The 22,479-nt window shown below is 58.0% G+C and overlaps 1 protein-coding gene across 4 annotated transcripts in view; it reads right to left on the bottom strand.

Annotated features, from left to right (window-relative positions):
- Positions 1-1,214: 1,214 nt before the first annotated feature.
- Positions 1,215-22,479, bottom strand: part of GRID2IP (Grid2 interacting protein) — a 35,759-nt gene continuing 14,494 nt past the window's right edge. For 2 of the 4 annotated variants that reach the window (XM_023655234.2, XM_070230704.1), the window contains 20 exons: positions 22,143-22,391; positions 21,836-21,921; positions 19,129-19,198; positions 18,545-18,639; positions 18,053-18,236; positions 15,387-15,541; positions 14,246-14,389; positions 13,912-14,009; positions 13,615-13,732; positions 12,535-12,890; positions 11,697-12,113; positions 9,716-9,803; positions 8,893-8,970; positions 8,175-8,371; positions 7,708-7,863; positions 7,478-7,564; positions 6,539-6,668; positions 6,331-6,449; positions 5,432-5,596; positions 1,215-5,184 (listed from right to left, as the gene is read on the bottom strand). In XM_023655234.2, coding sequence (XP_023511002.2) covers positions 5,113-5,184; positions 5,432-5,596; positions 6,331-6,449; positions 6,539-6,668; positions 7,478-7,564; positions 7,708-7,863; positions 8,175-8,371; positions 8,893-8,970; positions 9,716-9,803; positions 11,697-12,113; positions 12,535-12,890; positions 13,615-13,732; positions 13,912-14,009; positions 14,246-14,389; positions 15,387-15,541; positions 18,053-18,236; positions 18,545-18,639; positions 19,129-19,198; positions 21,836-21,921; positions 22,143-22,391 — 3,064 coding nt within the window. In that variant the 3' untranslated portion in view covers positions 1,215-5,112. The remainder of the gene's footprint in view (positions 5,185-5,431; positions 5,597-6,330; positions 6,450-6,538; positions 6,669-7,477; positions 7,565-7,707; positions 7,864-8,174; positions 8,372-8,892; positions 8,971-9,715; positions 9,804-11,696; positions 12,114-12,534; positions 12,891-13,614; positions 13,733-13,911; positions 14,010-14,245; positions 14,390-15,386; positions 15,542-18,052; positions 18,237-18,544; positions 18,640-19,128; positions 19,199-21,835; positions 21,922-22,142; positions 22,392-22,479) is intronic. The other 2 variants (XM_070230706.1, XM_070230705.1) reach the window with 1 other exon arrangement.

The following is a 22,479-nucleotide window of genomic DNA, read 5'->3' as shown; positions in this document are numbered from 1 at the left end:
GCAGCCTTGTTTCAGGGTTTCGGATACTTGTGACCAACTTTTATAGAAAGGAGGCAGTCATTTTCTTGAGCAACTTGGTAGCCTCCCACCTTGATGTTATTTCACTTTGATTTAATGGGGAATTATTGAGCACTTGCAGTGTGCCAAGGCTAGAAGAAGCTGGGACAGTGGGAAATCAAGCTGATGACAGGGTTGTCAGGGAGTAGACACCTGGAAGCTGAAGCCTGGGTGTGGGAGAATTTGCCAAGGGAGGGTACACAGTGCCCAGTGCTGCTTAAATAAAGGTCAATTAAGATAAGGCCAACGAGCACTCCCAGTGGCTTCCTGTCAGGGGCGATAGCAGGTTTCTGGGGATGATGGGAGAGAAAGCCAGATGGCGGTGTGCTGAGAGGTGAGTGGATGGTGAAGATGCAGAAGCAGCGAGTGTGGACAACAGCCCTGAAAGGTGTGCCTCTGAAGGAAGGCATGAGAGGGCCAGTCACCGGGGTCTAGACCGTTCTTAGAGGGCTTAAGGGGGAGGGATGTTTACAGGTGAAGAGGAAAGAGGCAGGGAGAGTGAGTTGTGGCCACTGATGCCGTGAGATGCCTGGGAGCTTGGGGAGGCAGGAATGGAGGACAGACAGAGAATTAGCTCTGAAATGGAGTTGGGGGCAAGACCTGAATTCCATGGGATGGAGATGAGGGCAGGTGCACCGAAGAGTGCAGATGGAGGAGAAGGGGGGGGAAAATCCTTTCTCTTTAAAGCATCAGCTCGATCCAGAGGTCTCTGAGGCCTCCTCGAAACTAGGACTATCACATCCTTGGCACCTGATAAGGGAGTGTTACGGGCTGAATTTTGTTCCCCTTCCCAAATTGGGTGTGGAATTCCCAACCCCCAATACCTGCATTTGGAGACAGGGTCTTTAGAGAGGTACTTAAGGTTAAACGAGGTCATAAGAGTGGGGCCCCAACCCAACAGGACTGGTGTCCTTACAAGAGGAAGAGACACCAGGGATGTGTGCACGCAGAGAAAAGGTCACGTGAGGACACGGCGGGAAGGCGGCCATTTGCCACCAAGGAGAGCAGGCTCTGGAAACCAAATCTGCCCACACCTTGATCTTGGACTTCCAGCCTCCAGAACTGTGAGAGGACAAAGTCCTGTCGGCTAAGCCACTCCATCTGTGGCATTTTGTTACGGTGGCCCGAGCTGACCAATACACGGAGGAAGAGAAGGGGAGGAGAAAAAGAGGCACGGGCTTTATGTTGAAGTCACCAGCATCTGTGGCCTTGGAATGCCGAGATATATACAATCATGTTAAGCAAAGAAAAAAAGAAGCTATTTTCACTCAAAGGATGGGCTTTGATGTAAGACAGACCTGAGTTTTCCATCCGGCACGTCGCAGAACCTTCCTGAATTTCCGACTTTATTTGTAAAAAGGAGATAACAAAACCCACCTCCGAGGGTCGCTGTGAAAGGAGAATGAAATGAAACGTGGACAACATTGAGCACGCTACCCGGGAGACAGCCGATGGGACGAGGAAAGGCAGAGGGTCACTAGGCTACGTTGTTTTGTTAGCGCGACTGAGCCAGAAATAAATTCCCAGGGCATAAGGGCTTGCATTCACAGCTTGTCATTTGGTGAGGAACGTGGGGGCATATGGCGCACACATATTCGCTCAAATCTAGGGCTCTGGACTGACTCGGGTGTAGAAGCATCATGAAAGATAACCCTAGGAAACCAAACTCAGAGAGGCTGACCTGTAAGATGTTTGCACCCAGCATTATGCCTGGCACATAGTAGGCAGTCAGAAAAGTGTTGGCGAATGCATTTATGAATGAAGAGAGCTCGCTGACGATGTTAAAAGACTGAACATCTATAACCACCTGTTGACGGGCGTATTAGTCAACTTTCTTAATGTTGCAAGTGACAGAAACCCATTCAAATCAGCCTAAGCCAAAAAATTAAAATAAATTTTAAAAGTTTACAAATGGAGGGGGAATTTGTTGGCTTAGAAACTGACAAGTCCAGGGGCTGGCCGTGTTGCCGAGTGGTTAAGTTCGGGCACTCTGCTTCGGTGGCCCAGGGTTTCGCCAGTTCGAATCCTGGGTGTGGACATGGCACTGCTCCTCAAGCCATGCTGTAGAGGCATCCCACATGCCACAACTGGAATGACCCGCAACTAAAAATACACAACTATGTACCCAGGGCTTTGGGAGAAAAAGGAAAAATAAAAAAAATCTTTACAAAAAAAAAAAGAAACTGACAAGTCCAAATGTCTGCTTCAGGCACGGTTGGATCCAGGGACAAAGAGATGTATGGAGAGGTCTTCTCTTCTCTTCTCCCCTCCTGTATTGGCTTCACATTCAGGCAAGTGCCCTCCACGTGGTAGTCCTGGCAGCTCCCTCTGAGCCTCCACCCTTTATACACCCAGCAATTCATCCAGAAGAAAGGGAGCCTCCCTTTCTAAACAGTTCTAACTTGATTCTTGAATTGACTCTGAGTCACCCAGCCAGAGTCATGAGACCATCCTTATCCAATCAGCACACTCCAGGGCCTGGGAGGAGGGGAGGGATAATTTCCAAAAGGAAGAACAGGGAGCTTTCCCCAACAGAAGGGAGACTGGTTGTTAGGCAGGCACTGCCCTCTGGACTGAGTGCATCTGGAGAGGAGTCCAGTAACTCACGGGTGACTAGGGAAGCGAGAGTGAAAAGCATGCCACCTGAAGGACACATGAGGACGGGGAATCAGAGCTGTGCTGGGTCCAGGCAGGCCCGGGGCCTCTGAGGAGTTTAAGGAGGCTGCGATCTGCACCAGGGTGCCCGGCCAAGGAGGCATGTTACGGTAGACCGATTGCCAAAATGGCCCTGATTCTCCGCCGGACCCTGAATCTACACTCTCTGCAATGTGGTTTTGCAGCACCTCTCATCAAGAGTGGAGCCTATTTCCACTCCTCGAGAATCTGGGCTGGCCTTGTCACTTGTTTTGACTATAGAATGTGGCAGAAGGGATGGTGTGCCAGTTCTGAGCTTAGGCCTCAAGGGGTCTTCTGTGGTTTACTGATTCTCTGGGACCTCCGCCTCTGCCATGTGAACCATCCTGGCTATCTGGCTGGAGGATGAGAGGCCACATGAAGCCATCCCAGCTGTCCCAGCCAAGGCCCCAGACGTGGGAGAGAGAGCCCGACACTACTGGCAAAGCCGCCTAGACTCAGGGGAGACTGTAGATATCCAAGTGAGTCCACTGGGGCCAGCTCAGATCAGAACCACCCAGATCAGAGCTGCTCATAGACCCACGAGCAGTAGTGGCTGCCATTTTAAGTCACTGAGTTTTGGGACAGTTTGTTACACAGCATCGTGTGGCAAGCAGATAACAGCTACAAGGCATGATAGGGAGAGAAGCCAGCTAGTGCCTGGCTTGCCAACTTGTGCCCCCTGGCACCGGGCTGGATCTCCTTGGAGAGGGTGTGTGTCTCCAACTTGCAGGAAAATGCCATATGAGCTATCAAGGGCTGGAAGATGGCCCGTTCACAGCCTGGCAGAGTCTATAAACTCTACGGATCTCACACGGGGATTTTAATCACCTTCTGACATGTTTTTCAGAGACACAGGCTTTGGGAATTCATGGAAATGACCTAGCTTGAACTGCAGGGGACAAATGTACACTACAAGCTGCATCTGGGCACATCCCCCCCTCCCCACTGAATTACACATTTTGGTTTAGCCAGTTTTATAGGGTGGCTGTGAGTGGGGAACAAGGAAAGAACATACATGGCCTCAAAGCGGGGTCTGTGGGAGACCGGGAAGGCCTGAATGGGTCCCAAATACCACGCGGGCGCAACATTAGCCATTCGACTGTAGTGGGAGAAAAAGAATCCAAGAGACGAGCCTAAAGCCCATTTCAGACTTCTCTGGAAGAAAGTTAAGGAAAGAGATAATGGACGCTGCCTGGCGCCCAGCGTTGCCAATTGGAGAATGGAACGGATGAGACGCGTCAGCACATCCTCCCTGCCCACAGCACCCTCTGCTCCCAGAATCCAGGTAACCTCCTCCTCTACCCCAGTCCTCACCAGGGGCTCCACACACTGAGCCTCTGGAATCCCAACTGTGTCCCGGATTGAGTCATCTGCCCCCTTAGCCTGTGCCACTCACCCAACCTGCTCCAGGGAACATCACCACCCATCCCCCACCTAAACATCTCTCTGTTCTCTCTGCCCCACCTCGATGACCCCTATCCCACTCCGGGACTCCCCACTTCTGAACTGGATCTAAGTTTGTCCACTGGATAGAAACCTCAGTTCTGCAGTCCGACGGAGAGTTTTCCTAGCCCTTCCCTACATCCCTGCCTGGCTTCTCTCCCGCCTGTCGCCGTTCTGGGCTGCAGCCAACAGCAGTTTCTTCCAGCTTGCAAGACGCAGGCTCGGGGCGGTGCGCGCGCCCCCAGGTCCCTGTACCTGGGGCTCTCCTTCCTGCCTGCCTTCTTCCGAGCAGCCCCAGGAGGCCCGGGCTGGGTGAGGGACCTCCAGGCCTCATGCCCACTGGTGCGGCAGTTCAAGGGGGTCTGCTCCTTCTCCAGGGTCCGTGCTCCGGGAGGTCCTTGCTCCGTCCGCGAGGGCGTCCCCCGGGCCGTTCAGAGCAGGCTCAGAAAGGCAGTTCAGACATCCTTCCTCGGGGCCGGGCGCGCTCTGGCCAAGCCGCCGAGGGGCGGACGCAGACGCTGCCCAGGGGCCGCGGCCACTTCGCAATCCCCGGCCGGTCACAGCGCCCGCTCCCCGGGACCCCGACGTCCGGAGCCAGCACTTGATCGAGGGCCCGGGCGCGCGGCAGGGGAGGCGCAGGAAGCCGGCGGAGCGATGGGGAAAGGCCGGGCCCAGGGCGCACGGGAGGCCGGCCTCGGGGTCCGCTCCGCCCCGAGCCCCAGCGCTCGGAGCCGGGAGGAGCGCCCGGGCGAGCCCCGCACCTCCGCGGGCGGGCGGCCGGAGCTCGCCGGCTGAGGTAGCTGGAGCCGCGGGCGCGGGGGGCGCGGCGGCGCAGGGTGGCCGAGGGCCCCGCGGGAGGCGCCAGGGGCGGGCGCGGGCCGGGCCTCGGGCGTCCGTCTCCGAGCTCGGGGCGCAGAGGGCGCGGGGCTGCCGCCGTCACCAGGCCAGAGGTGAGACCATCCCCGAGTTGCGCGTGCCCTCCCCGGCCTGCAGGTCGCTGAGCGCTCGCTGGGGAAGGAGGAGCACGTGCGCAGGGGCTTGATCAGCGGTCGCAAGGGGTCCCTGACACCCGCCCTGCCTCCTCTCCCCACCCAAAGAGCCGAGACCTACCGGCCCTGCCCCGGTTGGGGGGGGGGCGGGGCGCATCACTCGCTGGGGGCCCTTTCCCAACCCGGACTTGAGAAAGTTCCCCCTCTTTTGACCTCTGGCCGTGACCTCTCCTAAGGGGCCCCTTAGGCCTCCCACCGAGGCTCACCTCGAACTTGCTCATGAACTCCGCAAAGATGCCAAAGAAGGCCTCGGAGGTGGTGGCTTTGGAATCCTCGCCGAAGAAAGCCAGCGCCTTGCCCAGCTCCTCCATGGCTTCCCGCTGCAGCCCGTCCAGAGCCCGTAGCACTGGCTGGGCCGTCTCCAGGAAGGACTGACGGGCCTCCGTTAAGGAAACTGCAGGCCTTCAGGGTGCCCCCAGGTTCCCGGGCAGTGACCTCAGATAGCAGCCCTGCTGCCCCACTCCAGTCTGCCCCAGGCCCTTTGCTCAGCTGGCAACCATGCCCTGTTCAGAGGCTCTGGTCTGTGTGCCACTGCCGTCCAAGGTCCTGAAACCTGCCACTTGCAGTCCAGCCTCAGGCGTTGCACTGACTTCTCTCTCTGCAGGGCAGCTCTCTTCCCAGCTGGCTCTGCTCAGATGTCACCCACTCCTATTCCCCAACCATCCACTTACAGTAGCTCCCTGTCACTCTCTAGGCTTACTCTTTCTCCCTTTGTTTCTGTAGCATTTGTCACTATTTGTGCTCACTGAGAATGTTCTCTTCTCCTGACTGCCTTTGGCTGGCCAGGGCCTGACAGGCCTCTCCTTGTATCTTGTGACTTAGGTCTGTGCTCTGCCACCTATGAGGACAGATGGGGCAAGGCAGTGGCTTTAGGACAGTTGAAAGAGTGCCTCCTCAGTTGCACATAGACTTGGCATAAGTGCTTAGATTCTAAACAACCCAAGACGGACGCTCTTCCAGCACCCCCGGACGCACCGCAGCCTCTGCCCAGAATCTCTGCTGCGACTGAGACTGTTATGGTCTACAGTGGCCACCGGAGTCATAGCCAGCTACCTGACCACCCCAGGGTCCACTTGGGTACTGGGACAGGCTGCTCAGAGGATACCGCCATGACCACAGCAAACTTGTCCTCGCTGGAGGGGGACATGCTCTGGCAGGCGGCCTGTATCTCACTGATGGTGCCATGGAGGTCAGCCAGGTCGCTGGCCAGGGCCCGTTGGTTCACTGGAGAGAAGGGGACAGGAGTCTCACGGGGCCGCCCTCCAAGCCCAGGATGCCAGGGCCTCTGCCTCCCACCCGTCCACCCAGCCTACCTTTGGCAGCCAGGGGCACGGTGGGCAGGTCCTGAGCAAAGCCCAGGAGTTCGGGGAAGTGCTGGCTCAGGGATTTGGCAAGGATGTGCAGGAAGGTGGACTTCCCGTCCACCGTCTTGGTGGAGTTTAGCTGCAAGTGATCCCCAACATGTATCCTCCTCAAGGACCCCGTGAGATTCCTGGTCACATGGCCCAGGTACTCTTGGTCTTGCTTCTCCCGCACCACGGCATCCATTCTTGGCCCTTGACCCTCTCCAACTCCCAAGTTATAAATCAATTACTAGCATTCCTTCCTCGGAAGCTCTTATCTGTGGGATGCCATAGGCCTCCCCACAAGCTGAGGTTCCCTGGCCCACATCTTTGAGACCCCCCCCAGCTAGGGGAGGCCCCCCAGGTCTTCCTGTCCTTGTGAATTTGCCCTTGTCAGCAGGTACAGCCCAAGAGTCTCTCACCCCAGGGAAGGTGGGGAGCATCCCTCACAGATCTTCCCTCTTCTGGTTTTCTGGAACCATCTGTGGCCCACTGGAGCCTCAGACATCCTAAACCATTCATTTCTACAAATGAAGTTTTTCTTCCTCTTTTTTAAAACAACAAAAGGCACCCTGGGGAAAAGTCCCAGAAACACAGGGGGAAGGCTGGGTATTTGAGCTGTCCTCTTGTGGATCCTGGATCTTTTGGGGGTAGGACTGGCCTGACAGTGGTGGGGGTGTTGAGGGCACAGAATGTACCAAGTGGAGCTCCATCTCCACACACCCTCCCTCCCGCCCTTTGCTGTAGTCACATCCTGGCCTGCAGGCAGCCAGTTCTTCCTCCTGGAGGAAGGGCTCTCCTTGGTCACGATGTTCTCTCCCTCCCTCTGCCACGACTTGGGCTAGGCCTGGCCTCCCCATCCTCCACGGTAGACCAAGCTAATTGACTATTGCGGACTGGCCCCCTCACCTCCGTCAGGAAGTTGATCTTGAAGCCTGTGGTCTTGTTGGTTTTGGGCTGTCCATCGTTGAGATAGTTGCCCATGGCCAACACAAACTGTGGAGAGGAAGGTGGGCGGGTTCTGCCTAGGTCCTTACCCTGCTCCCCTAACCCCCTGGCCTATCAGGATGGGCCTCCAGACCGGAAGCCCCGGGGACAGAGAGGCAGGTACAGTGACCAGAGAGGGGGTGCGCCCTGACCTCCAGGATCTTGGCAAGCTTCCGGCTGTTCTTGAGCTCGAGGGAGGCCTGGCGCAAGCACTCCAGGCTGCCCCGGATCTCTTCTGTCTTCTCCTGTAGGGTGGCCTGGAAGTGGAGGCTGCGCAGGCGCGTCTTGTATTCAGGAACCGACAGCATCTGCCACGAAGGCAGGGCCAGGATTCGTGCATTCCCCCTACCTCCCCAGGAGACCCACTGCCCCACCGCAGCCTGGGGTGACGGTTAGCTGGCTGCCTGGGCCCCGTATTCCCTTAGGAAAAACAAGCATAACCTCTGGGGGGCACCCTTCCCATCTACCTTGGACCCCGGGCGGGAACTGGCCATTACAGGTGTAAAACTGGGGCTGAGAGTTGTGAGCGCGGGGGCGGTAGGGGAGCGAGACCCACGCAGCCCCCAGACATAGCGGGAGCCCGGATGGAGGCGGCCGGGCGGGGTCCCGGCCGCGGCACCTGCAGGACGAACTGGTCGGGCTCGCTGAGGCGGCCGGGCGCCTCGCGGAAGGCCTGGTAGCGCTGCTCCTCGTCGGCGTCGGGCGCGAAGAGCAGCAGCTGCGCCAGGTGCGCGGGCTCCAGGCGCCGGGGCTCCATGCTCATGAGCACCTGCCGCAGCTCGGCCGGGCTCAGCTTCAGGTGCGCCAGCAGGATGGCTGCGGGCGGGGCCGCCAGGTGAGCCGGGGGCGGGGCCCGGGCAGGAGTGGGCGGGGCTTCGGATTCACCTGGGCTATTGGGTGGAGCCTGAGGGGGCGGGGCAGGAGCCGGGCCAGAGATGGAGAGGGTCCCTCCCGCGACCCATCAAAGGGCGAGGGCGGGGTTCTGGAGGAGGTAGATCTAGAATTGAGAGGGGCCTGTGGGCGTGGGACCAAGGAACTAGGGAGGGGCCTGAGAGAGGGAAAGTAGAGGATGCGGCTGGAGGGGAGGCGGGAACTGGGGAGGCGATTACACAGTGATGGCGGAGCCAACAAGGTGGCGGAGCCAAGGCCGGCACCTGCGCCCAGGTGGGATGTGGCTGGCTGTGGGACCTGGGAGGGGGCCTTCGCCCAGCCAGGCAGCAGGTGTCAGGGCCCCCATGGCCTGATCTGTCATCCACCGGGGCAGATCCGAGGATCTGAGGCCCAGATGGAGGGCCGACTCCTGCCCCCCACCACCCCTGGACTCCCCAGCCCCTCACAGGTGTTGTAGGCCTTCTTATGGGACAGGATCTCCACCACCTCCTTCTTCCTGAACGGCTCAGGCCCGGGCACCGGCTCTGGAAGGGAAACTGATGGTTTAATGAGGGGAGGCTGGACTGAGGGCGCCATGGGAGGGCCCAGGAGGGGTGTGGCCACACCCAACAGCCTAGATGCCCCCTGACCAAGGCCTTGACTGAATCAGCTCCAGGTGTCCACACTCCCCTCACTCCTCAGCCTCCTACTCACGGACTTTCGGATCCAGTCTAACACACTCAGCATGCGTGGTGCCTGTCCCCCATCCTATCCTCTCTCCCCTGGGCCTTAGGACTGAGCTGGCCGAGTAAGGAGACCCAACCACCTCTCGACCTTTCAGATGCTTCCTGGATGGACACGGCCTTTCTCCTCCATCCCAGGACCACCTTCCACACACAGTATCCCTGGCTGCCTGGAGCCCCACCCAATGTAGAGAGGTACCCAGAGAGGGGTAAGGGGAGAAGAGACCAGAAGGGCTAAGATATCCACCTTATTCTGGCTGTGTGACTTTGAGTAAATTACCTAGCCTCTCTGCGCTTCCTCAGCAGTCAGTTGGGGTGATCACAGTCCCTACCTCAGAGTCATCACAGGATTTGTTTAGAAGCAAGAGTGTCTGGCATCTGGTAAGCATGCGATAAATGCCAGCTATTATTATTATCTCCATTTTGAGATGGGGAAACTGAGGCTCTGAGAAGTTAGGGACAATGGCACTCAGTGCAGACCTCAGGGACCCCAAGCTCCCACAGAGGACCTGGTTTCTGGGCTTCCCCGGGGCTCTCAGCCACTCACTAGCAGGCTTCTGGGTGCCAAAGTGGAGCTCCAGGTCGAGGTATTTCACCATGTCGCTCAACTTGTCATAGTCAGAGTCCTCCCCGAGCTGCGAGGGAGCGGGGGAGGTTCAGAGTGAGGAGGAACGCTGGCAGCTGGAGTGCCGTCCCCACCCCACCACCCTCTAAGGGCTGCCCTGGCAGCTCCAGGAGGGAGGGCCCCCATCAGGCCCCAGGATAAGCCCAGGGGCAGGAGGAGACGCAGAAGGACATCATCTAAGTTGTCAGGCGGTGAGTCAGCTCCTCTTGTGGTCAATACCACATTCACACCTGAAACACTCTCCGTGCAGAAGCCAGCAAGCTGTGCCGGGGCAGGGGAACAAGGGGCTATAAGGGACTGGAGCCAACCAAGGGGGCTTAAGGAGATGGCCGGGGGTCTGGCCCTGTTCCGAGGTGTCCTTTGCAGGGAGCCAGTTCTCCAGAGATGCCCTGGGTTCCTGACGCCGAGGGAAGGGAAGCAGGCAAATGTCCGGGGCTGGGAGCTGGACAGGTGGCTGTGACGAATGGTCTGGATGAGAGGTGACAATCTGGAAGGGCCCTAAGGGGCTCGGACAGGGAGTGAGGATGGAGTGGTTGCCAAGAAGGAGATCCCAAAGAGAGGGGAGGCAGAGAAACAGAGTCTCATAACACAGCTGCTGGGTGGGGACACCTGGTGTGGATTTGGACCTGGCGAGATGCGTGACCTGCATCCCTGTGTCCACCCTCAGTAACCAGTGGAAGGACCACTCTGTGGAGCAAGGCTTAAAGACCCATCTGAGGCTGGTAGGAGTGAGGTCTCCAGGGGCCCCAGTAGGTCCCTGTTTGTGGCTTTGCCCTGCTGAGCATCTTCATCAGCGACATGGAGATATGCACTGATGCCAACTTGGCTGGGAAGGCAGGAGACAGAACTGGGACCCAGGAGATGGCAATGGGAAGAAATGACAAGCATGTCCCACCAGAGTGTGGCTACATGTGAGGGCATGCTATTGGTCTCACGAAGATGAAGGGGGTTAAGGATGATGGTGGGCATAAGCACTGAGATGGAGCAGCCCCAGAAGCTGGAGAGATCCCAGGCCACATTAAAAGGAGTATCATGTCCAAGACAAAGGAGGTGAGAACACTGTTTTCTCTCCTGAGCTGGTTAAGCCCCACTAGGGGTTCCATTTGGGGCTTGCCCTTTGACAGAAACATGGCCACTGGACTGTGGGGCTAGAAACCACGCTCTAGGGAAATGATTTAAAGAACAGGGATGAGGCGAACCTTGCTCATCTGACAGACTGGTCGGTGTGTGGATAAGAAAGTATTTGCTCTGCCTGATTTCAAAGGACAGAACAGAAAGCAGGGCGTGGGAATCTTAGGGAGACAAGATTTCAGAGCAATACAAGGAGGGATGGGTAAAACTGTCCAGTGAGGAAAGGGATGCCTGGACAGATAGTGAGTTCCCCATCACTGGGGGTGTTCAAGTATATATTGGCAGTGTTGTTTGGGAGGGAATTCAAGCATCTAAGTGGACGGGTGGAGGCTGGTGTGTAGGGGTTTGGACCAGCTGTCCTTTTAAGAATCCTTCAGTCTTGCCTCCTGGGAATTAACTACTCACACTAGAATGTCCGACAGTTTGAGGACCTGTGATTCTCTAACCAGATGTCCTTCTCTTGGCTCCAAGAGCCAAGGGGAACTAGTCAGACCTCAAGAGTGAGGTTTCAAGGTTGAGTTAGTGCCATATCTGGGGGTCCCCATCGTGTCACTGGCTTAGGGACACAGATTGGGCTTTGATGCCAGCATCAACCACCGAGCTGGACGTGTCCCTGGGCTGGGCCTCCATTCATCTTCTGTTCAGGGGTGGGAGAGCCAGGGGACATTCCAGCTGATGATGGAAGAGGCCTGGAGATGAGTCTTGTCTTCAATGCTGCTGCCCAGGCCACCCACCCCTCGTGCTGGGCACCCCTGGGCCCCGGGTCACCTACCTGACCCCAGATGGTGCCTTCTGAGTTCTCCACCTGCTCCCACCGCAGGCGCTTGACGCTCATGTGGCTGGTCTCACTGCGGCGGTGGCCCAGGCCCCGGGACAGCATGGGGGGTGCACAGGGCACGGGTGGGGGTAGGGGGGGTGGGGGCGGTGGAGGGACTGGGTGGCTGTGTTGGGTGAGGGGCTTGGCTAGCGCCTGAGCGGGGCCCCGGGCACCGTCAGGGGTGCGCGAGCTGGGCTTGGGGTCATGGAAGGGCAGGGGCGGCGGCGGCGGGGGGCTGAGCGGGGGCGGGGGGATGTGGTCAGAGATGGAGGAGTAGGTCAGGGAGCTGCCTTCCTCACTGCTGCTGATGCACTCGCTGGCGCTGCTCCGCTCGTTGGTCACAAAGCTGGCCTGGTCGTCGTGGAAGCTCATCTGGTGGGGGCAGAGCAAGGTGAGGGGAGGGCCAGGCTGGGCCGGGGGATACTGGAGCATGGGGCAAGGTGAGGGAGAGTGGGACAGCCTGGGGACAAGGATAGGACAGTCTGGTGGGTTAGCCTGAGGCTGTGGGTGGGATGGCCCAACAGGGTAGCCTGGGACAAGCAACAAGGTAACCTGGGGCAGGGTATATGGGGTAGCCTTGGGTAAGGGGTGTCAGAGCTTGGGTCAAAGGTGGAACAGCTCAGGGAGTGGGGTAGCCTGGGACAGGGTCTCGGATGGACAAGGCAGGGAGAGGGGTAGCCTGGGGCAGATCGCAAGGGCAGAAGGCCTCTTGCAGGAGCCCACGGACTGCTCCCCTTCATAGGCCCGTATCATACCTGGCCCCCTTGCCCTCCACGTCTGCCTGCCCGCTCACCTCCTCATAGTCGTTCTCGGGGCTCAGGAAGTCATCCACGATGGCGACCCGGGGCCCCAGCTGCTCACTCAGCACGTCCAGGAAGCGGTCGGTATCCTGGCTTCGCGAGGGGTGGGAGAAGGTGAAGAGCTTCCTGCGGCTGGCTGGGCACGCAGGGGCCGGGCTGGGGGGGCTGTCAGAGCGGGTGGGCCCGGGGCCGGGCTGGGGGGAGGGCGCCCTGCTGCTGTCCAGGCTGGCGTACGGGTGGGACTCGGAGCTGCTGGGGGAGGCCGGGCCCCCTGAGCACAGTGGGTAGTAGCAGGGGGAAGACAGGAGCCGCTCGCTGGGCCAGGAGACGCTGGACGAGGTCCTGGGCCCTGGGGGAGGGGGGGATGGAGTGTGAGGACCCCTCTTCAGTGGGTACCTGGGTTCCAGGTGCAGGCTGGAGGGGAGGGGCCCAGCTCAGGCCGGTTCTGGGTTCCTGAGCACATTCCTTTCCCTCTCTGCACACCGCACAGGAAGCCCTTGGGTGACCTTGCCTCCCCAGGCTCTTCCCTGAGGGTGACCAAAGGCCAGAGTAGTGGGGGAGCACGGCCTAGCCCCAGGCCAGGCCAGACTCCAGCTCATCTTGAAAGGGACACCAGGGTGTCCAAGGGCCATGAGGCACCTCCCACACCCAGCAGGCCCTTGGTTTACAGGAGCATCACCCAGGGGTCCTGCCTTCTGAACTGCAGAGAAACCATCATGGGTGCCCTGTGAGCAACTGTCTTCCCAGCTGTGCCATTCACAGAGCAACGCATGCACTTAATAGTTTATCCAACAGCTCCATACTAACTTGGGGACTCCTTTGGGGCAGCCCTCTGTTTTTCTAGATCCACAGTGAAGGTGAGGATCAGAGGGGACATGGGAGGGGCCAGGACAACCCTGACCTTGATGGCCCCTAGCCATGGAGGCGGCTGGGGTTCCCCACAACTCAATTCTGTGACCATGGAGAAAAGACGGGGCTCCAGGAGGTATGTCTGGAGGTGGGGGCAACACCAGCCAGCCAGGAGGACAGAGGCCAGTGCTGCCCTCAGGAGCCAGGGCTGGCCGAGCCCCTACCTGCCGTGCCTGCCGAGCTGGGCACTGGTGGGGAAGCACGGGATCTGGATGTGGTCCCCATCTTCCCTTTGAAGCTGCTGCTCAGTCGGGACTCAAGCTCTGCATAGACAGCGGACATCTGTGCGGAGAGGAGGCAGGGGTGAGTCCACCCCACCCTCACCTCCCCCCACATGGCCCTAACGTGACCTCAGAGGCCAGGCCCAGGTGGTCTGGGAGGCAGGGGTCTGCCCTGGTTTCACGGGCCACCTTTCCCAGCTCCCCACTGACACCACCACCAGGAGGGCACAGAGGTCTCACCATCTTGGGGTTGGGGGTCTCAGGGAGAGATGTGCCGTCGCCTGCTTGGCGCTCGCCTGGGATCAGAGGAAGAGGCATCTCGGGGCAGTCACTGGGACCTGTCGGGAATCAGGAGGGTGGAGTCCCCCATAGGGGGTAGCCTGGTGACTGCTTCTGAGCCCAAGGCTCAGGCCTCAGCCAACCCCCAGCGGGGAGCCACGGAGAGACCCAGCAGGGCCACCACTCGGCCCACTCCCAAGCAGTGCTCATCTCACCAAGCCCACTGTGCAGGTGGGAGAATGGAGCCCTGGTCGCACCCTTCCACCCACTCCAGCCTTTCGGTTGCCGGCCTCACCACAGCCCAGGCTGGCCTCCAGGCCCTGGGACCGGAGGCTGCGGCGGCAAAGGGAGGAGGCCCTCAGGGAGCTCCGCGGCTGGGGCTCAGGCACTGGCTCCAGCTCTGGCTCAGGCTCCAGGTCCAGCTCAGTCTCCGGCTCTGCTGTGGGCCATGAAGGGGAGATGGGCCCCTTGTCCTCTCAGCCAGACAAGGAGCCTCCAAACCCCGGGATACAGGGAAGGGGAGGGCAGCAGCCGTCTGCGCCGATCTGTGACCCCTGGCCCTGCTCGGCTCTAGGACAGCTCTCAAGGGGAGGCCCTGGGGTGAGAAACTGGGTGCCGGAAACAGGAGGAGCACAGGGGTGGTGCTGGCCAGAGGCAGGAGGCCGGGCGGAGATGGCCACAGCCCACCCCCCAGGGCCTCTTCTCACGGCAAGAGCTTAGGACCCCAGGATTCCAAGGTTTCAACGCCTAGTCACTGCTACCTATAGGGGCTTGCACAGTGAAATGGAAGCTTCCAGGTCTAGGCAGATGTGTGGGACATCTGTCGCTCAGCCTGCACCCTGAGCTTCTTGCTAAAACCCTCAATGCTCTCCCAGAAAATTGTGGGTCCCTGGGACGGGGGATAGTGGGCACACAGAGGCCAGCACGCAGATCTGCAGGCTGTGAATCGCAGGCACAGAGTGCCTGGAACAAACCCACAGGGCTTGGCACGCTTTTGATTCCCAGGGCCTAACTGATGAAGAGCATGGTTCTGTGGGCACATGGGGCACAGTGTAACGGGCGGCAGCAGTGGGAAGCGGAGGCCGCACGTGGCCCAGCAGGCCCTTGTGTGTGTTTGTGTACATCAGGGCCCACCAGGCAGGTGTAACCTGGCGGTGTGCTCATAATCAGCTCTGTAAACAGTGACCACACGAACTTCTTGACCTGTGCCACACTTCCCGGGGTGCACAGCACAGTCACTGAGGTCACTGCTATTTTGTGGGTGAGAAAGCTGAGACCCGGGGCGTGGGACCAGCCTGGGTGTGTTGGACCTGTATCTGCATGGCACGTGGGCACATCCGAGTGTGGCAGGAGCCCGGGTTGGCTGTAATACAGCACAGGTGGGAACAGGTGTGTGGCTCTTCACCTGGCGGGCTGGGTGGTGGGGCGGTGCTCACCTGTCATGGCCGTGTAGCCCAGGAAGCAGGCGATCTTCTCCTGGCAGAGCTCCTGTTCCTCGTAGGTAAGCAGCTGGTAGATGAATTGCCAAAGGACCTGCTTGGCAGGTGTGTCCAGCACAGGGTACACATCGACGATGAGAGTGTCGATGTTCCTGTGGGAGAGGGCAGGAGCAAGGGGCTGGCCATAGGGGGCGGGGAGGGAGTGGACAAGGGGGGCACTTCCGGGCCGCAGAATTCGGGCTCAGGCCCTGCCCTCACCCTCACAAGACAGAGAGGAGGGCAGGAAGGCAGGCTCTGGGGACGGGCCACCCCAAATCAAATCCTGCCTCTGCCACTTACCAGCCAAGTGACCTTTCTCAAGTTATTTAACTGCTCTGTGCCTCAGTTTCCTCATCCATAGAGTGGGGACAAAAATAACCTCTACCACACAAAGCTGTTGTGAAGATTAAAATATAGACAGTGTACTGGGAAGACTGACTCACTCTATCAGGAATTGGCAAATGACGGCCCGTGGGCCAAAATCCGGCCCACCACGTGTTTTTGCAAACGTTTTATTGGAACACAGCCGTGCCAATTTGTTTATATATATTCTCTGGCTGTTTTCAAGCTACAACAGCAGAGTGGAAGAGTTTCAATAGAGACTGCATGCCCTGCAAAGCTTAAAATATTTACTCTCTGGCCCTTCATAGAAATAGTTTGCCAATTCCTGCATTATGTGGACAAAATAAAACTGGATTCTCACATAACACCACATCAAGATGAACTCTAGGTGGATAAAAGACCAAAGTGTGAAGGATAAACTTAGAAAATTAATAGAAGATAACTCAGGAGAATATCTTTTGACCTAGGGTCAGGGAAGGACTTAAAATTTCAAAGCCAACATGAGGCTCAAAGTGTATTGAATTTGATTATACAAAATCAATGCTGTCTGTTCAAAGAAGCGAAACTTGGACCCGTTCATATTAGATACAACACAAATAACAAGTGGGAGAAGATATTTACAACATCTAAAATTAACAAGGTTTCAGTATCTGAAATATACAGGGAACTCCTGCAAATCAACAAGAACAAAACGCTCAATAAAACAAAAACGGATAAAGAGTCTGAAGAGGGAATTTATAGAGAAGGAAAAGGAAAAAGTTAACAAGGATATGAAAAGATGTTTAAAATAATTAGTAACTAAAATAACAAGATGTCACTTTATGGCGAACAGCCTAGCAGGAATAAAAAGCTGGATTGTCCCAAATGTTGGCGAGCACGTGGGGACAAGGGAGCACAGGCACGTTGCTGGTTCAAGTAGGAGTGGTGCTCTGGGAAGCAATTTGGCACCAGCTAGTCAAATTCAGTAAACAAATATCTTAATATCCAGCAATTCTGCTCTTGGATATCAATTTCAAATGAACTGTACACAGTTCCACAGAGGAATGAACACAACAGTGTTCATCATAGTGTTGTTGTGGAAGCGACCTAGTGTGCATCACCGGGGAGGTAAATAAGCAAGACACTGGCTGCGATCCACAGGAATCCGGCTGCAGTTATAAACAATGGACTAAATGTACACAGAGCAACGCGGACTGATCTAAACACATAGCGCGCGGTGGAAAAAAGTCAGATGCAGAATGCAATATACAGCACAACGATGACGTAAAATAAAAATACATCACAGGAAATAGCAATGCCCACTTTCCAAGAACACCTTCAAACGAAAGGATGCCCATTAGGCTCATCAGACTGGAATCCTTGGGAGGGAGAGGGATGGAGACCGAAAGGGAAGGAAAGGTGGAAGCAGCCAAGTGTCCATCAGTTGGTGAATGGATAGACCAAATATGGTCCAGCCACACAATAGACTAGTACTAGGCCATAAAAAAGGAACAAAGAAGATGCTATGACTTGGGTGAACTTGGAAAATATTATGCTAAGTGGAAGACGCCACACATAAACGTCTACATAGTATATGATTCCATGCCTATGAAAGTCCGGAACAGGGAAATCTATAGAGAAAGAAAGTAGATTAGTGGTTGTGTAAGGTTGGGGGCAGCAAAGAAGCAGGGGGTGGTATGAAAGAGTGCGGGCTTCTTTTTGAGGTGATGAAAATATCCTAAAATTGGAGCGTGGTAAAGGTTGCACCTCCTTCTGAATATAATACAACCGGTACATTGCACACTTAAATGGGTGAATGGTATGGTATGTGAATTACATCTTAATAAAACTATTTAAACAAAAATGAAAAAGGAATGAACAAGTGAGGGGCTTCACACAGACCCTGTTAATGACCCTACGGACCAAGGAGTGTGATAAACGCAGCCTGCTGCTGCCGGGGTGCATAAAGAAAGACACCAAACCAACCCCTCAGGGTCTGGCCAGTGATGAGGGCCCACAGGCAAGGGTCTTATGAGGGTCCCACCAACAATGCTGCTGGTGGTCACTGTCTGCTTCACTTGCCCAGGTCACGTGACCAGGAGGTTTCAGAGTCAGGGTTTACTCTAGAGCAGCCAGAGTGGCCCCCACTCCCTTGGTCCCCTGGTTCCAGCTGCCGCCTTCTTTGAGCCTCTCCCAGGAGAAGGAGGCTGAGGAGGCTCAGGCAGGGGGACCCAGATGGTGAGTCTGGACAGGATCAGGGGCCCACCCGGGGCAGGTCCCCACCACCACCCGGGCCCGGCCACCTGTGCTGGAAGAAGCTCTCCAGGGCCCGGCAGACCCCATAGCGCTCAGGAGGCGTGAGCAGGTGCTCCAGCTGCTGGCTGAAAGTCCTCCCCTGCACCCGGATGCTGGACGGCAGGATCTCTGCCACCCACTGCAGGGAGGTGAGCGCCGACGACGGGTTGGGGGAGTCCAAGGAATCGGAGTCTGCCGAGGCCACAGGCATGAGAGGCACAGGTGACCCGGTGTCCCCAGGCCAGGTGCAATTTCCCTGGCAGCTGGGGCCAGGGGACCTCCTGAGCTGAAGTGAGCACCATGCATTGGAGGGCACACCCGCTGCCCGCCCCTGGGACAGGGATGGAGGGAAAGCCCGGGGCAGGGTCCCTGAGGCGGCCCCATTGGGGTCTACAGCCCCTCCCCAGGAGGGAAGCTGCAGGTCTGGGGGAAAGGCAGAGTCCTCTGCAGACTCGTCAATCCCACACACGGTGGGAAGCCAAGTGGCAACGGGGTCTCACCGCTGGCAAATGGGGTGAGACCCTCCTCCACCACCAGTGTGGGCATTGCACCACTGCCCTGCAGCATGGACACCAGCTTGTCGTGGGAGCAGTTCCTGTCGAGAAGAGATGGCCCAGGAGGGCCTGACCGGAATGAGCCCTGGCCACTGCCACCTGCCAGACCTCCCTGTCCCGCCCATAGAGGCCACACAGCAAGCCCACAGCAGGGACAGGACCAGAAGCCCAGGCCTTCTCTCTCCTGCTCATTAATCTGCGCAGGAGAAGCTTCAGGCCCAGGGCCAGCTGGACACTTCTGGGTCATGCTCGCGTCACCCCTAAGCAGGGCTCCCCCTTAACGGCAAGACACAGAGAGTTCATTCCACTCTGTGTCCCCAGCATGGAGCTGGGGTGTTTTCTGGTTGGAAGGATGAAGTGATGTCCCAGCTAGGATGGGAGGATAGATTCAAGAGTTCCCACAGGAAGATGGACAGACCCTGGGGACCAACTGGTCAGTGGAGATGGGGACCATGGCCCGGGCGGCCCAAGAGGCAGAAATCTTGGGGGGCAGTTTGTCACCAAGCTCTGATGTCCCAATAACCTCTGACCTCATGTCCAGTCCGTTGAGGAAGAGGATCCGGTCGCCCGACTTGAGGGAAGCATTGTCGGCCGGGCTCCCTGGGAGCAAGAAGAGAGGGCGTGCTGGTCAGCTGGGCAGGGCCCCGCTCCGCAAGCCCGAGACCGTTCTCCTGTCTCACAGGTGAGAAGTGGGATGGACGGCACAGGAGAGCCCCATTCAGCCCAGCAGTGCCCACATAGACCCAGCGCGTCTCTGCTCTCAGCTGCCCTAAGCAGGAAGTGATCCCCTGGAGGGATGGGAGTGCTGGGAACACGGTGTGGAGCACCGGGCAGCCCTGAGCTGTTGGAGAAGAGCAGAAACAAGGAAGGTCTTGAGAGCAGGAATTCTGGAGCATCCACACACCCGCTGAGGACCCCACTCCATATGCTCTCCTTGGCCCCCCATACAAAGGTACACATCGTAGATCCGTCCGTGCCTTTGTCACCAGGAGGAAATGTGTCTCCCCGGAGGGAGGCAGTGTCCTCCCTGAGACTGGGAAATATGGTGTATTAGTCATGTTTTTTATGCTCTGGCATCTTGGGGCCTTGCTGATACTGGACGCGCTGTCCCTCCCAGGGTTAACCACTTCTTAGAGAGTAAATGACTGGTCCGTGAGTGTGCCTTTCACTCACAAACCAACCACCCCAGAGACCGCACCCAACCCCTCCTCCCTGGGGCTCTCACACTCTGGGCCACTGTTCCCCTGCCCTCATCACTCCAGGACCAGGCACCAGACAACCAGGGACAGCCCTCTGCCCCAGAGTCCTCTGAACTTATTCAAACTAGCCCATCCTAAACCTGCTCACCCTGCCTTGCTAGTTCCTTCCTGCAAAAACCACAATAAAGGCTCTTGTCCACATCTCCCCTCGCTCCCTCTGCCTCCTGACTGACCCTGGTACTTCCCCACGTGGCCCTGTGTGGCGTGGGTGCCCCTTCCTCTGGGGAGCTGTAAGGAATGAACTGTCTTTTCCGTGGCGATCGTCCCCTGATCTGCCGGCCTCATCATACCTGAATAATAAAATTTACATTTTAAACACATGGCAGCAGCTAATTTTCACTCTTTGCCTTGAAGGCTTTGAAGGTCAGACTTAACCCAGTACCTAGTACCTGGGGAAGGAGGGGCTGGGAAGTTTGCTCCTGTGGATATAGATTTTTTTTCTCTTTCTGCCTCTTTTACTAGTCATCACTCTAAAGTTGATTTGGAAGTAAGTGGGGTGGGGGGAAATGATGCAAACCTAAATAAAATAGACTCTTAGACTGAGAACTTCTCTCTTGAGGCTGTGGGGATTGTCAGGAGAGGAAGGGGAATGATCAGGGAAGACTTCCTGGGGGAGGTGACGGAGGGGACTGAAATGGGAGAGGGGAGAGAGTTTTGGTTGTGATGAAGCCAACGTGGCCTCCTGGAGGCCTGAGCCAGCCTGGGGTGAGAGGACAGACGGATTGGGGCAGGCGATTAGAGGTCACTGGTCAGGAGTCAGGAGACCCCAGGTTCTGATCCTTGATTTGCCATGCCTCTCCAGGCCTCAGTTTCCCCATCTGTAAAAGCTCCCATTGAAGCATCCACCTGGCTTCTGACGACAAGGGAGGCATGGGGTTGCCAGCCTGGAGGCTGGAGTGGGATTCGAACACAGCCCTAGGCCAGGTATCTCTGGCTACACATGTGGGAGAGGCAGGGGGGTGCGGGTGGTGACGGTGGCACAGTTGGAAGAGACCCATCTCAAGAGGAGAGATTAATCATTTCTAGCGGAAGCTCCCTAGAGGGCAGCCTTGGGCCTTTTCCCTCCAACAGCATGCCACCAACTTAGTGATGCACACATCCGAGAAGAACCAGAACGTGTCAGTCATCAGGATTAGGTCTCAGAATGATCCGATGGCTGGAACAGGGGGGCAAAGGCACTGAGGCACTTTCCCAGGGATCACAAATCTGTGGACCGGAGACGTGAGATGAAGAAGGGTAGAGAGGACCCAGCAACGACAGAGGCACCGATGGGGATGTGTCTCCAGGAGCATCAGGCTACATGCTGGCAGGGGATGGGTGCAGGTGACCCAGCCCGCGGGGCATTACAGGGAGGGGAGAGTTCAAATCTGCCCCCTGGAAACCTGCTACAATGGAGCGGGCTGCCTCAGCAAAAAATGAGCTGCTTCCCTCCGCTCCCCCAACCCCACTGGAGGGGCAGAAAGGAGGAATTCCTGCACTGAGAAGGCTCTGCCTCCTTCAAGATGCCACCATTGCAGGAGCAGGAATGTGCAGGCTGAGTGGGAGGAGGAGGGGAACCCGGCCGAGGTGGGGGTGGATAGTGGGCAGAGGCCCTGGAGACTTGCTGCTTCTCCGACTCTGGCCCGCCCAGAAAGTGCCCAGCTCACAGTAAGCACCTGACACACGGAATGTTGTTTGGGGCTCAGCCTGGGCGGGCACCAGCTCTGTCCTTGCTGCCCCAGTGTCCCCAGAAGTGCCCCCAGCCCTCCCTGTGGACACAGGAAAGGCCTGGATGGAGAGCTGGGCTCACTGGGCTCACAGGTGACCTTGAACTAGGAGGGCGCTCGCCCTGACCGGGGCAGGTGGAGGATTTGGATCTGCTGCTCTGGACACTCGGGGGACACAGGCTACATGAGGCTGGTATCTGGGGGGAGGGGCTTATTGAGCAGTGGCCTAGCAGGGTTCTTCACCCCATCCCGGACAACCACCCACCCCTCACCAGGAAGGACAGACTCGATCCAGACAGGCCCATGGCCCCGCAGCGTGAAACCGAAGCTCTTGTTGCCCTTGTAGACTCGGACCGTCCTGGAGAGAAAAGAAGGGGCCGGGTGGGAGGCAGGCAGCATGCCTTGCCGTGCGGAGAGGAGGGCTGGGTGCGCAGGGGATGGAGATGTCCCGTGTCCCGCTCCCCTTAACCTCTCCTGTCCCCCCACCCCTCAAATGTCCCCGCCCCGCCGCCCCCGCCCCCTCTGCCCAGGTCTCCATCCGGGAGCCCACCGACCGGGAGGCGTCCGCAGCCCGGGTACCTGCGCGCGCCCCCCAGGCCGGTGCGGCCGCCCAGCAGCGAGGCGGCCTTGCGCGGGGGAGGCTCATCGGGGCGGCGCGGGGCGGCGCTGGCACGGGTGGACACCAGGAGGCGCTCGGGCCGCTCCTCGCTGCGGCTCCGGCGCAGCCGCTGCGCGCCCTGCGCCCGCCGGGCGCGGCACAGCTTGCCCAGCAGACCCTGGGACACCACCTCGTCGAAGCGCGCCCGGTGCTTCTTGGGGATGAAGATCCTGCCGGCGAAGACGGCAGAGTCGGGGCGCGCCCCCTGACTGCGCCCGGATCGCGGCCAACTGAGGCCCGAAGGCGCCTCCTCGTGGG

The sequence above is a fragment of the Equus caballus genome, chromosome 13, assembly GCF_041296265.1.
Source record: "Equus caballus isolate H_3958 breed thoroughbred chromosome 13, TB-T2T, whole genome shotgun sequence".
NCBI classification, from domain to species: Eukaryota; Metazoa; Chordata; class Mammalia; order Perissodactyla; family Equidae; genus Equus; species Equus caballus.
This window is presented reverse-complemented; position numbering and strand designations above follow the sequence as displayed.